Below are 13,817 nucleotides of genomic sequence, written 5' to 3' on the forward strand. Positions count from 1 at the left end.
TAGAACTTGCGATGAGTAGATCGTCGATGTATGCAAACACAAACGGTAGGCCCCTGATGACTGAGTCGATGAACCGCTGGAAAGTTTGTGCCGCGTTTCGCAGGCCAAACGGCATCCGCAGAAACTCAAACAATCCGAACGGCGTGGTGATTGCTGTTTTGCCGACATCCGCGGGCGCGACCGGTATCTGATGGTACGCACGTACCAGGTCGACCTTCGAGAAGAGTCTGGCGCCGTGCAGATGAGCGGTGAAATCTTGCACATGAGGAATGGGGTACCGATCCGGCACCGTGACACGGTTCAGGGCTCTGTAGTCTCCACATGGCCGCCAATCCCCGGTCTTCTTGGGGACCATGTGGAGAGCTGAAGACCAGTTACTGGAGGATGGTTGGACGATGCCGAGGTCGAGCATGTGCTCGAACTCTGCTCTGGCCACTTTCAGCTTCTCCGGGCCAAGCGGCGAGGGCGAACATGCACAGGCGGCCCGGTGGTCACGACGTGATGCACGACGTCGTGCTGGACCGGCAACTTCCAGTTAGGGGGTTGAGTAAGCGCCGGAAAGTCTTGAAGAACGGCCTCGTACGGTGTTTGAGGTGGCGGCCGCCGGAGGGTTGGTCCGATGGTATGCGTTGAAACAACGGCGCCCTGAACAGACAAGTTAGTGGTGGTGTCTATCAAACGGCGGCGGCTCATGTCAACAAGTAGGCCGAAGTGGGCCAAGAAGTCAGCTCCCAGGATGGCGTGGGGGACCTTGGCGAGGATGAAGACCCAACGGAAAACGCGTCGTAGCCCGAGATTCAGGGTCACGAGTTTCTCGCCGAACGTGGTGATAGGTGTTGCGTTGACGGCTTGCAGGGTGTTAAGAGGTGCGCAGCGTCGAATGTCGTCAGCGGATGCTGGAATGACGCACACCTCAGCGCCAGTGTCCACTAGAAACCGCGTGCCGGAGCAGCCCCAGTAAACCATATATGTCTCAGAAACGTCCACACGATGTCCCACTTGGGATTTTGGGATATCCCAGGGACTAGGCTGAATAGCCCGTTGACGTCTCTGGGACAGACAGAGGGCCCGTATTTCTTCCGCATTTGCTGATCCAGGGAAGGTTCCAGGAATGTCTCTCAGGGATATTTGGACATATAGAGGACATATACAGGACGTGTTATTATTATTGTATTTTGTTGCTTTTTTGCAATTTTACTTATTCTACGGAAAATACAACTCTGCAACAGAGAACATCGTGTCAACGAGCTCTTGTTTATTGAACATAAACCAAGTACACTAATGTTACATGCACTGCAAAAAAACGCTGTTTCTAATGGTACAAAATATGATATTTCAACATAAATAGGCTAACTATTAACAATATAGGGTGACACTGATAAGACGCATAATAAGACGATAATGGTCATAATAATAATAATCACGTGATTGCTACGCCACTTCGGAACCGTCATCCCTGAAAGATAACCAATAACATAGTTAATTCCATCTATTGGGATAGCAGCTCAAACATTGCCATAAATAGGCGTACATAACAGACACTCTGCAAAAAGTGGGAACAAATGCAAGACACTGACTTACCGCAGTTTCTTTCGGAGTATAGATGGTTACATGCGGAAGCATCCTAATCACTGGTAGACCCAAGCGACTTCTTCTGGTTTATGCCTGGCTCTTCAGTGTTGTAGAGACACCAGGAACTTTACACATGTGTGAGGCTATCCATGGGTGTGTGTGGATACTGTAAAAGCAGTCATGTTTTATTAATCTCGAGTCACATCGCGTCCATGTGACATTCAAGCAAGATTAGCAGTCATGCAAAAAACAAGGAACTTTGAAAAACAGTGCAGTCAAACGTGAAAACATAACCGCTATCCTTTATATGAAAGACAACTGTAGCTGAGCCGAGATTATTGACTAGCAGGCTTCGCATAGTTCATAGAATTGCTTCACCATTGCTTTCATCATCCCCAATGCAAGATATCACAGGGACCTATAAAATAGTAGATGAATCAAAGAGATGTGAAGAAATGCACTTGCACTTTGTACCTGTACACACACAATCACACACAGTTCCACCGTTCGCATTAGTTCGTCAGTGATACGCACCACACTTCGCAGGTAAAGCAAACTATACTGTTTACTCAGATACAAAGCTGTCATTGCTCCACACCTCTACCACATGTGATTGTTGAAAAAAACAACAACGCACAAATCTTAAGTGAGGCAAAAGGAAGAAAGAACCCACCTTAACTCCAAAGCCGGAGAACAAAGGAACGCTAGCTCTCGCACACCACGGCAATCGTTGTTATGCACAACGTAGTTGTTCGGAGTACTGGCCAGTACTGCCTCGATGCTCCCGAGATTCCAGTACAAAATACGCAGGATGCTGAAGATCCAAAGACCCTTCCGTGTAACATGCCATATCCTACAGAACCGCTACGACGACACGCCTCGCCTGTTTGAAACGGCGGTTGGGGAATGTCGATGGCGATGAGGCAGACGTCGTTACGCTTCGGCTCGCGCTAGTTGGAAACTTCATTCTTGTTATATCCCTCAACATACGTGACCGATCATTATAGTTCCCGCAGAAAAGATAAAATATGTTTTTTTTTCTCTCTTTTGTTTATTGACTATGGTGCGATACATGATGAGTCGTTACAAATATGACTAGAAAAATTATGGCTATGAGGGTATAAAATAAATATTATTATTACGAGGAAAAAGTGAGATAAGTACCACATCAAACAGGCCTTCAACAAATTGGGTGCGCAGTATGTTGAGTAAAGACGCAGCGACTTTTCCGTTCGTGATAAAGGTTGACAATAGGGAGTTTAGTTCCCACTACGATAACACGCCAATCGATACGATCTCGGAAAAACAGATGCGACTCACGAGTCGGTGGGAATGATTCGTAAAGCGCTTGTCCGCAGTTTAGTTTGCTGACGAACAGTCACCGAGAACGGCCCACTGATACGGAAAATCAAGCGGGACGCCATCTGTTCGTGCAAATCTTAACTTCGTTTACTAGTATCCAGTTACATTATGCGCATGAAACGCGTGTTTCAAGCATTTGTATCAATAGTTGTGGAAGATGTAATGTTGCTAAATGTTTCTCTGCGCATTTATGCGCTGCCAACAGCTTTTGGTCAAAAATAGTCCGCGAAACAATGCACATCTTCACCTAGGCTTAGGTCCTGCTGTCCTCTCTCCGTCTGTCCACATCTGTACGCCGCTCGTAGCCACAGTTGCTTCGCGGCGCTAACACGCAATAAAAAAAAAACTTGGGCTTAGGCGTCCAGACGGGGGAAGTCACACAAGTATTATGTACATTAAGTACACCTTATATCCTTGTAAGGTAAAGAAATGTCATTGTTGTGATATTCGTAGTATATCACAGAATATTCACTGGGGGATATTTGTGACGTCTCATGGTGGATATACAGCGGACGTTGTGAGGATACGCGTGACATCTGTGACGTGTGAGACCAATTTGGGAGGTCTGTGGGATATTGATGGTTTGCTGCTTTACCTGTAGTGGACGAGTATAACGACAAGTGTATTCAATCGCCTTTTCGCCTTACTGCGGGCTTTTTTGTATCTACGTAGCCACGCGCATGTCGAAACGCTACAGCTTGAAAAGTTGTGTATCCATGTTTTCCTGTAACCTCGAAGAGAATGACGAAACAATAAAACGTCTCCCTCGTGAGCGAACTCGTTTCGTAAAAAATAGTCTATTTATTTTTTCACGACATACACAAGACCCTTGCGAGACGATCTTCAACGTGCTGACCCGACGCTCACCGTCGTCGCCGGTCTGCACCGTGACGTCGAGGGATGTGTGGAGAAGCCAGTAGCGACGGACGATAGGTCGGTTGAAACCCGCGTTGATGAGGCACGGGTCGACTGTCTCTCCTCGTCTATACTTCTCCAGCAGCTCGAGCTTGTAATCTACGAAACGCTTCATTTTCTTTGCAATCTTCCCACTGACTGTGAACAGACGTAAGGGTATCATCTTGAGAATCGAGCGAAAGTCTCCCTCGCAGCTATCGCCGTGAATATAATCGCGTAATCGCAGCAAGTCCCGATACATTCGCGTTTGCACAAAGGTGGCAAACCTCTGCTCGGGCGTCATCATGACTGAGACGGAATGAGAGTAGACAACCTTTTTTTTTTATTTCTCGTTACACATGAATTAGGCTCCAGCTTTGGTTTCGTAGCCGGGAAGGCAGCCCAAATACGGACGAAGGCTCGAGTCTAACCAATGGCTGGGGTTTCTCGACCAGAGTCCACCGCAGCGACAGGTAGTCAGTTGATCGCCGATTCGCAAAAAGAAGGTCTTTGGAGGAGGCTTGAAGGTTAGGACCAGGGGTAGATCTCCCGTCAGTAGCCATTCGTAATCTGCAACGAAAGTAGTGTGAGAAACGCGTGTTTTTTTAACTCAAACACAAACACACACACACACACACACACACGTACAATCTTCTTCAGTCACAGAGTGACACTGATGGGTCCATCTTCTCATCTTCCTTCAATAGTCGAAGTCCTTCGCAACGTACGTCGAACGGTACCGTCCGACAGCCGAGAAACGGGCGAATCAATCGGTCCGTCCAATGCTTTTGCTCTGAAAAACATGTGACTGGTTATAGAACGTATTAAAAAAAATAACGAGGAAGCGTACCTTTTGGACCACAATCCACCGCAATTGGTGCAGAAGAAGCGGGCGCTGCCAATCTCCCGAAATATGTGAGGCGGGAAAAAACCGACTTCACGCGCAGCAAAAGTGTTGTACACTGGAAACGAAACTCTTCAAACATTTCGACGATGATGATGATGACGTCATGGGTATTACTTACGAGGATCTACCAAGCTGATCATGATGGAATGACGATCGACCATTCGCTTCGACATTTATAGTAAAGCTTTGCCTCTCACTCTCTATGACGTCATTGATCGTGTTTCAACATGTTAAGACGTGCTTGAACATGTTTGGACGTGTTCAGACACGGGCGGCGAAGTCGCCCCTGGACACACTCGTTCCTCTCTCTTCCTCTCTATGACGTCATTGAACGTGTCTGAACATGTTTGGACGTGTTTGAACATGTTGTGACGTGTGTAGACACGAACCCCGCAATACGAAAAACGTCACGCAGTACGAATTAGACTAGTGGTTAGTGTGTCGCGCCCAGTGTAGAAGGATCCTGGGTTCGAATCCCACTCTGGGTCTTCTCGTCGTCATATACAAGTCGGCTCAGAGTGTTAGCTAGAAAATAGTGTAATGTTTTATTCATAGATTGAGAAGTTACCCGTCTAAAGAACTCGTTACAAGTTCAGTTACCGTGTGCAAAATGTAACTAAGTTAATAACGAAGTTCTTCAGCCTGAAATGTAACTCGCAGTTACTGAGTTACTTAAAAAAAGAACGAGATACTTCCAAGTTACTTCGGCCACAAAACAGCATTACGCAGGTGCAGCGCGCGTGAGCAGTTGAGTTAGACCTGGAGTTGCCAGCGGAGGAGTGCAACACGCTTATAGATCGTTTTCCTTTATATCCAACAATAGACCTCTCCCTGTTTGTAAACAAATGACGTCATAGTGTTCAACAGCGTCAAAATTTGGTAGAATTGAACTACGCTCGAAGCTAGAGGTGAACAAGGTCGCACCCGAAAGCCATGGCCTTGAGGGGATTACGATGTGATCCCTTAAAGGGACGCGACCCTCGGTCCTACTTTTCTTTCAATGGGAGGTAGCGAACAAGTGCCCGTTTGTGGAACCCAGCCCTCTCCTTCCGATCTGTTTCGGTTTCAGTCTGTCTACCAATGTCATGATGACGTTTCTCTGGTGAAGGTCTATTCGAACGCTTTGCATCTTACTCCCTGTGGGCGCACAATGGTTCAGCTTGATTGCAATGGCAGCGGTTCTTACTTCCTCAATAAAATACTGTCATTGATTGATTATCACGTTTTATGGCAAAAAATGCCATGAAGAAACCAGAGAGAAAGCAAGAAATATGTGGACGTGAGTGAAAAGCGAGTTAAAAGTAACTTGGAACTTAACTTAACTTACTTTGACAAAGTTACCTGTAAAAGGAACGAGTTCCTCTGAAAGTTACCACGCCGCAAAAGTACCGAGTTAAGTTACAAGTTACCAAAAAAAGGAACTTAGTTACAGTAACGAGTTACTTGTAACGAGTTACCTCGAACTCTGGTTTTATTCAACGTCGATGGTATTATCATTGTCATATGCGACATCGCAAAAAGGCGCGAAAGACGGAAGGCGGGGTGGTCAGAGTACAGACGACACCGTTGCAATGCGAGGAGGAGGAGAGCGGTGTAGCTACTATAAAAGGTGCGCTGGTTCTACGACGATTGATCGAAAGCCCACGAGGGGCACCCATCCACGACAGAGGCGTTTCGTGGACCAAAATGTAAGTCGACCGTCTCTGCTGTGAGAGTGTATTCTATGTATAGCATTGTTTTTTCAGGAACCAATAGCCGCTGTCACCGCATGACACTGAACACACACACAGGGACTCACCCCATCCTCTGTCATCATCATCATCATCATCAATCTCAAGCGTTCCTCAACTGAAGGGAAAAGTGAGCATTGTTTCGTGAGAGGAAATCTCGTACTGATTTTGTTTGACCGCAGTGCCACGCTGTCTCGTATGTCAGTACGACCCCATCGATGCCATGCTCGTGGCCGTAGAAAGAGAGCACGAAGCTAGAATAGAGAATCTCGGTAATAGCCCAGTCGTCCTTTCAGATGACAACGACGACGACGACGACAGAGTCAGTAGTCGGCCTTTCGTAATACCTGAAACGGACGACGACGAACCCCTAGATGGACATGACAATGCAGACGAATTGCTTATGTGGGAAGGGGATCAGTCGTATGCAGATTTCATTCCTCTGTCTGGTAGGGTTAGAGATGAATCACCAGATGCAAGCCCAGAATTTCAAAACGAAGCTGAGCCTGTCCAGGGACGTAGAATCGTTGAATTGCGAGAACACGTCGTAGAGAATCATCCCTCCGTCACGGAGAGACGATTCCTTCCTTTTTTTGTCACAGATGAGGCATTTGACGGAACGGCTACTAGTACACGCTTCTCTGTTCCCCACACGACGACAACATCGACGATTTGCGACTTTATCTACCGAGCATAGCTCCAGTAATCACGCGCGTCCTCGAAGCTTATCCCATGCCTTTCAAATTTTGTCTGTGCTCGAAGGTGCTCATGATTAAGGACGGAGCCGACGGGTTGACTTCTCATCTCCTCCACGTGAACCTTCACTTGAGAGTGGTGCATAACCGCCAAGAAATCGAAAGCGCGATAAATGCTGCCATCGCAGAGTCCTCGCAACGCGTAGAAAACTATGCGACAGAAGGGTCTGGTTTCACCTCGAACGACGTCCAATGTGTCGACTTAAAACTAACGCGCTTAAAACCGAAGCGGATTGGGTGCACGATCGAGCTTCCCGAGCTGCTAAAAAGAAAACGAAAGACTCTCAAAAAACGTCAAACTTCCGCCGAATCACGAAAACGAGTGTTTCAAGTATAGCGTGCTGGCACTCTTGCATCCGTTGAGAAACAACCCAAACGATATGTTAGATACCGCAAGTACATGAATCCTTCGAATCCGGAGACGCGCGTAACGTACTGGCCGCCCTGCTTCCCAGTCACTTACGAAGACATTTCCCTGTGGGAGAGAAAAAACAAAATCTCCGTGTACATCTACGTGTTCGACGAGCAGACGAGTTCGATATCTACCGGGCGGGTTCCCTGTACGCTCTATAAAGATAAAGTCCACTTGCTCGAGGTTAGAGAGCATTTCTATGGAATCAGAAAATTTAGCACTTTCATGGGACGAAGTGACTACTTTTATTGCGAGAAATGCACGTCCGGTTACGGGACGAGAGAGGCATTGCAGCAACACGAACGTCTGTGTCGCGACGTAAACGAAGTGATTCTCGAAATGCCAAAAGCGAGGGAGTGTGTCTCCTTCAACAAGATACAGTACATGCATCCCTATCCCTATTTCGCGGTGTTGGACACGGAGAGCGTCTTGGAAAAGGACGCACTCGTTAAGGACGCTGTGAGTGTGCACAGGATGAGCTCGTACTGCATCATTGTAGTGAGAAGTTGGGACGGAAAAATACTAGGCCTAGATGGCTATTTGGGACCCAACGCGGCAGAGAAATGCTTGCTCTCGCTCAAGCGATTTAGCGATCAAATCGATAGGTTGAACAGTTGTCCCGCGCCGTTGGTCATGAGTATGGAAGACCACTTTCGGCACGCGAGCGCTACGCACTGCGAATTTTGTGGAATCGAATTTAACCGACATACGCGGAAGGTGTCGCATCACGACCACACCCGCTTCGTAGAGCCCGGTTCTTCGAATTTTGTCGCGACGCTGTGTGATACGTGTAACCTTACGTGTCGTAATACCAAAGAACTCGTCGTGTGCGTGCACAACCTGCAATACGATTTGAGCTCCCTTCTCCGCCACATGCACGTTCTAAATCTGGGCGAGCCGTGGATCTTAGCTTCGAGTACGGAAAAGATAAGAGGGTTCAACATTGGCGATCTCCATTTCCGCGATACCACGCAGTTTTTCAACCTGTCCTTGTTGAACCTGGTGGAAACCCTGCTCGCGAGCGGTGGCGAGAGCGCGTTTCATTGTACCCGCCAAATGTATGGTGACCGTTTCCGGCGCCTCCTCAGGAAGGGCATTTACCCGTACACCTTCGTCGACAGTTTCGAAGCGTACAATTTGCCCGCACTACCGCCAAAGGAAGCTTTCAAAAGTGACCTGAACGACCAAGAGATCACGGACGAGGACTATCAGTACGCCCTAGAGATTTTCGAATTGTTCGAATGTAAGAACCTCGGTGGTTACACGCGTCTCTACGTCACGCTCGACGCCTGTCAGCTCTGCGACGTCGTGCTGTATTTCAGGAAGATCGCGCTAGAGACGGATGGGATGGATATCCTACGCACCGTGTCCCTCGCCAGCTACGCGTGGGGCAGCGCTCTGAAGCTCACCAAAGTCAAACTCGAGCTCATGAGCGATCGCGAGATGTACGAAACGATCGAGAAGGGAATCAGGGGAGGCATTTGTAACAGCTTCCACAGATACTGTCGGGCTAATCACGAGGGGTGCGACGATTACGATCCCCAGCAAGAAAAGACTTTTATCCAGTACCTCGACGTGAATAGTTTGTACCCGTACGCGATGACTTTCCATCTCCCGACAGGTGGTTTTGAGTGGGTCGATCCTTCGAGGTGGAGCGAGATTGATTTTCTCAACATTCCTCACGATTCGGAAGTGGGTTACGTATATGTGGTAGACTTGTTGTATCCCGAAGAACTGCACGCGCTCACCAGGGATTTTCCCCTGGCACCCGAACACAGGTGCGTGGACGAGAACGAACTGTCCCCCTACCAGCGACACCTGAAAGATGCGTTGGCGCTGAACGCCCCTCCCACAAAGAAACTCTTGCTGACGTGCTATGACAAAGAACGCTACGTCGTTCATTATCCATTGCTTGCTCTGTACGTGAGGTTGGGCATGAAAATAAAACGTGTTCACAGCATCCTCTCGTTCCGCCAAGATGACTTTTTGCGAACCTTCGTGCAGAGAAACGTCGCGTTGAGGAATGCCGCGAGCACGAAATTCGAGAGACTTCTGTACAAAACCATGTCGAACAGCACGTTCGGTAAGTCGATACAAAATGTGAGACGCATGAAAAGGTACGCAATAGCCTACGACAAAGAAAGTGCACTACGAAAGGCTAGCTCCGTCGACCGTCAGCATTTTCTCATTCTGAGTGACCAGTGCATCTTGTACGAGATGAAACAACGCCACATCAAATGCACGCACCCCCTTTACGTGGGCTTTGCCATTCTTGAAATATCCAAAGTCCGAATGTACAGCTTCATCTACGAGTCGCTCTTTTCTCGCTTGACATGTCCAGTGCAATTGATCTATAGCGACACGGACAGCGTAATTTTTTCTCTCACGTGTGAAAGCCTGGAAGAGCAGCTGATGAAGATTGAGAGTGAGTTAGATCTGTCTTCCTATCCGCCAGACCACCCACTTTTCAATGACGAGCACGCGAACCAGATGGGGTACTTCAAAGACGAGACGGGGGGCGGAGTTATTCAGGAAGTCGTAGCCATCCGAGCGAAAATGTACAGCATTCTCTTGGCTGGGTCACACAAACAGATCGCGAGAGCCAAAGGAGTTAAGAAAGACGTGGTGCGGAAACATTTATTGCGCGAAGTGTACCGAGGTCCTCTGTTCAATGAAAAGGCGGTCTCTCAGAAGCAGTGCACCATCCAGAGTATACAGCAAACGATGTACACCATTTCGAGACTCAAGAAGAGCTTGGTCCGCTACGACGACAAACGCTATCTCGTGGATGCCGTACACTCGTTCCCTTATGGGAGCTGCGAATACGGTAAGCTTTACGGGTGTTTTGACGCGTATCGCATTACGATAGTACTCCCTCTTTGTGCAGCACCGGAAAACCCGGAAGAGAGCCCGAGACCGTCGACGTCAGGCATCGAGTAACCGTGGAACAAAGAGCTGCACGCGCATGTAATCGAGAATAAAAGTTCTAGTCGAGACATGCTTCTCTCTCTCTCTCTCTCTCTCTCGCAGACAGGAGAAGCACGGGACATCGTGGCAGTGTGGTAGCGGAATGGGTGTACGAAAAGAATGACCATTCCGTCATTGTGCTGGCGCAGTGACCCGCGCAATGACGGCGCTGCGATGAAGATTCCCCTTTTCTGGCACGTCTGATCATCTCGTAATGCTGCGTTCGTGAGATCAGACAAGGGAGGGAGGGTGCAGCCATCTATTGACCAAGTCCTTTGTATGTATTCAATAAAGATGTTTCAGTGAAAGAACACACAGAGTCTCGTCAAAGTTATTCGGACTGTTTAATGCGTTGCATGTCAATAACCAATCGGTATTTCAATAAATCAATGACAAAATTGGCGATGTAGACTGCTTGCAAATGTCGCTGCTTCCGCAGGGCGTGCTTAATATGAGCGATGGCACGAGCGAGAAGTTCCACGATGTCTGCAGCGATGTAGTTGAATTCTGCGTTGGCCAAGCTCACAAATTCGCACATTAGTCCCAGGGGTCCGTCTGGAACCGTTATGCAGACGTTTTTGTAACGGGCGTAGATCCGACGCACCATCTCCTGCAGCGGCCCCGGCGAGATCTCTCCTATATTGCCAAAGCCTACCATGTCTATCACGTAGCGAAAAGCAGTGATGACGAGCTCGTTGCGGGGACTTTCGCCGTTGAAACATTCCTTCTCCACTTCTTCCCAAGAAGCGTGGGTGCGGGAACAATTTTGTAAAGAGTGGTAGCTGAACATCTTCACGTAGTGATGACGCGAGCGCGGTGCGCGCTGCCTTTATAGAGATAAACGCGCGCGCGCAAAGAACGGAGAATGAAAGCGAAACTCAAAAGCCACCCGTCGCCGCTAGGAGCGCGCGCGCGCGCGCAGCGGAGAGCCGAAACCGAAAATACCCGCGGGCGGCGCAGAGGAAGCTAGGAGCGCGCGCGCGCGCGCATGCGCGGACGGGTGGAGCAGAGGGCGCGCGCGCATCCATAGCTGCCGCTGCGCGTCGCCTCACTCAGTTTCTCTCTGGCTGTCACGGAAGACGGACGTGCGCTCCCCGCGCTCGCTCAGTTTCTGGCTGGCTGACGTACAGAGCAGACGTGTGTTCCCCGCGCTCGCTCAGTTTCTGCCTGGAAGTTGCCGCGGGGGAAAAGGTGAGTGATTTGACGCGCTCCTTTTCTCGTATGTTTGCCGTGTTTAGCGGTGACCGCGCTCGTGCTAAGCCTTTTCTCGCATGTTTAGCGATGTGTGGTTCCCGCCTTGTGTTAGCTGCATAGTGTTGAGGTTAGGCCTAAGCGATCGTCCCCCCGTAAGCCTTTTCTCGCATGTTTAGACTTGTTTTGCGGTGTCCAAGCCTGTTGACGCATGTTTAGCGATGTGTGGTTCCCGCCTTGTGTTAGCTGCGTAGTGTTGTGGTTAGGCCTAAGCGATCGTCCCCCCGTAAGCCTTTTTCCCCGATGTGTACTGTTTTCTGTTTAGCAGTAGCGGTTAGACCTTTTCTCTCGCATGCCTAGACTTGTTTAGCAGTGCTGCCATTTTTACCTGCCGCTAGTATCTTGTTATCTGTCTTTCTCCTCTAGAGCTATGATGGTGGCGCCATCTGGTGTGATGCCTTGCAACTAAGTGGCCACCTGTCGTCGATCTCTGCAACTGCTGGGTGCAAACTACCAACATGGCGGGCGCTGGTCACTCGGGTGTTGCGGAGCGGCTTCTTCGCCGCGGCATCGTTGATTTTCGAATAAATTGTTTCTCTCCACTCTATTTCTATCTTTTTATTTTATTTTCTTCCTATTATTTTTCTTTTTTTTATGGACTCTCATAGTGCACAACGCTCAGCTGGTCTGGACACGAGTTAGACTTTCCCCAATTAGTGTGGTGGCTCCCTGGAGGGTGCTGATTAATGTGGGGGGTCCCAATTAGCTCTAATTGCTAATTAAATCGTGTTCAGGCCAGTTGGGCGTTGTGCACTGTGAGAGTCCAGTACCTACTACTGTAGCCTCGTCGTGGACGAAATGCACATAAAACAAAAACTTGAATATCACAAACAAAGGGACTCCTTTCTTGGGCATGTTGACATGAGCAAAGATCTTGAGCATCTTTTGCAAAAATCTGAAAAGGATCAGCTCGCCAACTCGCTCCTGTGTTTCTTGCTGTGTGGCCTCCACGCGAGGTTTAAGATTCCAGAGGGCTACTTTTTTACAAAGGGTTGCACTGGTGACTTGCTAGCAGAAACAGTGAGGCACGTCATTAAGAGGACAGAGGAGATAGGATATGACGTCGTAGGCTTGTAACAGATAACCATAAGGTCAATGTTGCAGCCATGGAGGTATTGTCGAAAGGGGAGCCCCGAACCTGGGTGCGACACCCTGCGGACCCCTCGAGAAGTCTCATGCTTGCCTTCGACCAAAGCCACATAATGAAGAACATCCGTTCCCAGTTTTTGGCAAAGGACATGGGCGCCAATAAGGAAATTTCATCTGTGTACCTCAAGGAGTTGTACAAGATGCAAAAGGGGTTCACAGTAAAACCAGTGCACTTCCTCACTAAGAAGCACATCTTCTCATAGAATATTGATAAGATGGGCGTGAAAACTGCAATTCAAGTCTTTTCACCTCCAGTGACAGCAGCCTTGAGCTTTATCAAGGACCAAGCGAGGCATACTTGTGACTTACAGTTTGCGGACGCAGGCCCGACCATTGACTTTATGTCCACCATGTACAGATGGTTTGTCATGATGGATGTGAGCAACTGTCAACGGCACATTCACCAGAACAATCCAGATTCAAGGCAGTTCTCCGATACTGAAGACCCAAGACTTCACTGGCTAGAATCCGATTTCTTTGAATATTTCAAGGGTATAAAGGACGGCAGTCCGCAAGGACATTTTTTCAGCAAGGAGACCTACCACGCGCTTGTCTTCACGACACTTTCCAACGTGCAATGCATACGGTTTCTCCTAAGCGAACGAGGTTTCTAGTTCGTTCTCACCTGCAAATTCTCCAGCGATCCAATTGAATCCCTGTTCGGCATACTCAGGCGCAGCGCGGGATGCAATGACATGCTCGACGTAAGAAGCGCGCTGTGCGGTCTGGAGAAAATGCTGAAAACTGGAATTGTCCATCGTCCGAGAAGAGCAACGTTAGCAGTTCCACTCCATTTTGTTCGTCGCGGCCACTAATTA

The 13,817-nt window shown here is 48.7% G+C and overlaps 1 protein-coding gene and 1 long non-coding RNA gene across 2 annotated transcripts; one reads left to right on the forward strand and one right to left on the reverse strand.

Annotated features, from left to right (window-relative positions):
• Positions 1-438: 438 nt before the first annotated feature.
• LOC135398507 (uncharacterized) lies at positions 439-966 on the reverse strand. The gene has a single exon (XM_064629912.1). It carries the CDS (start codon positions 964-966, stop codon positions 439-441), a length of 528 nt encoding a protein of 175 aa, XP_064485982.1.
• Positions 967-11,683: 10,717 nt separating this feature from the next.
• Positions 11,684-12,397, forward strand: LOC135397876 (uncharacterized). The gene is made up of 2 exons (XR_010423827.1): positions 11,684-11,790; positions 12,217-12,397. It is a non-coding gene; the product is annotated as an uncharacterized LOC135397876 (long non-coding RNA).
• Positions 12,398-13,817: the final 1,420 nt, after the last annotated feature.

This window comes from Ornithodoros turicata, chromosome 6, assembly GCF_037126465.1.
Source record: "Ornithodoros turicata isolate Travis chromosome 6, ASM3712646v1, whole genome shotgun sequence".
Classification (NCBI taxonomy): Eukaryota; Metazoa; Arthropoda; class Arachnida; order Ixodida; family Argasidae; genus Ornithodoros; species Ornithodoros turicata.

Excerpts from the sequence above, each read along its gene's own strand:
- LOC135398507 (XM_064629912.1), bottom strand. The coding sequence starts at position 966 with ATGGTTTACTGGGGCTGCTCCGGCACGCGGTTTCTAGTGGACACTGGC.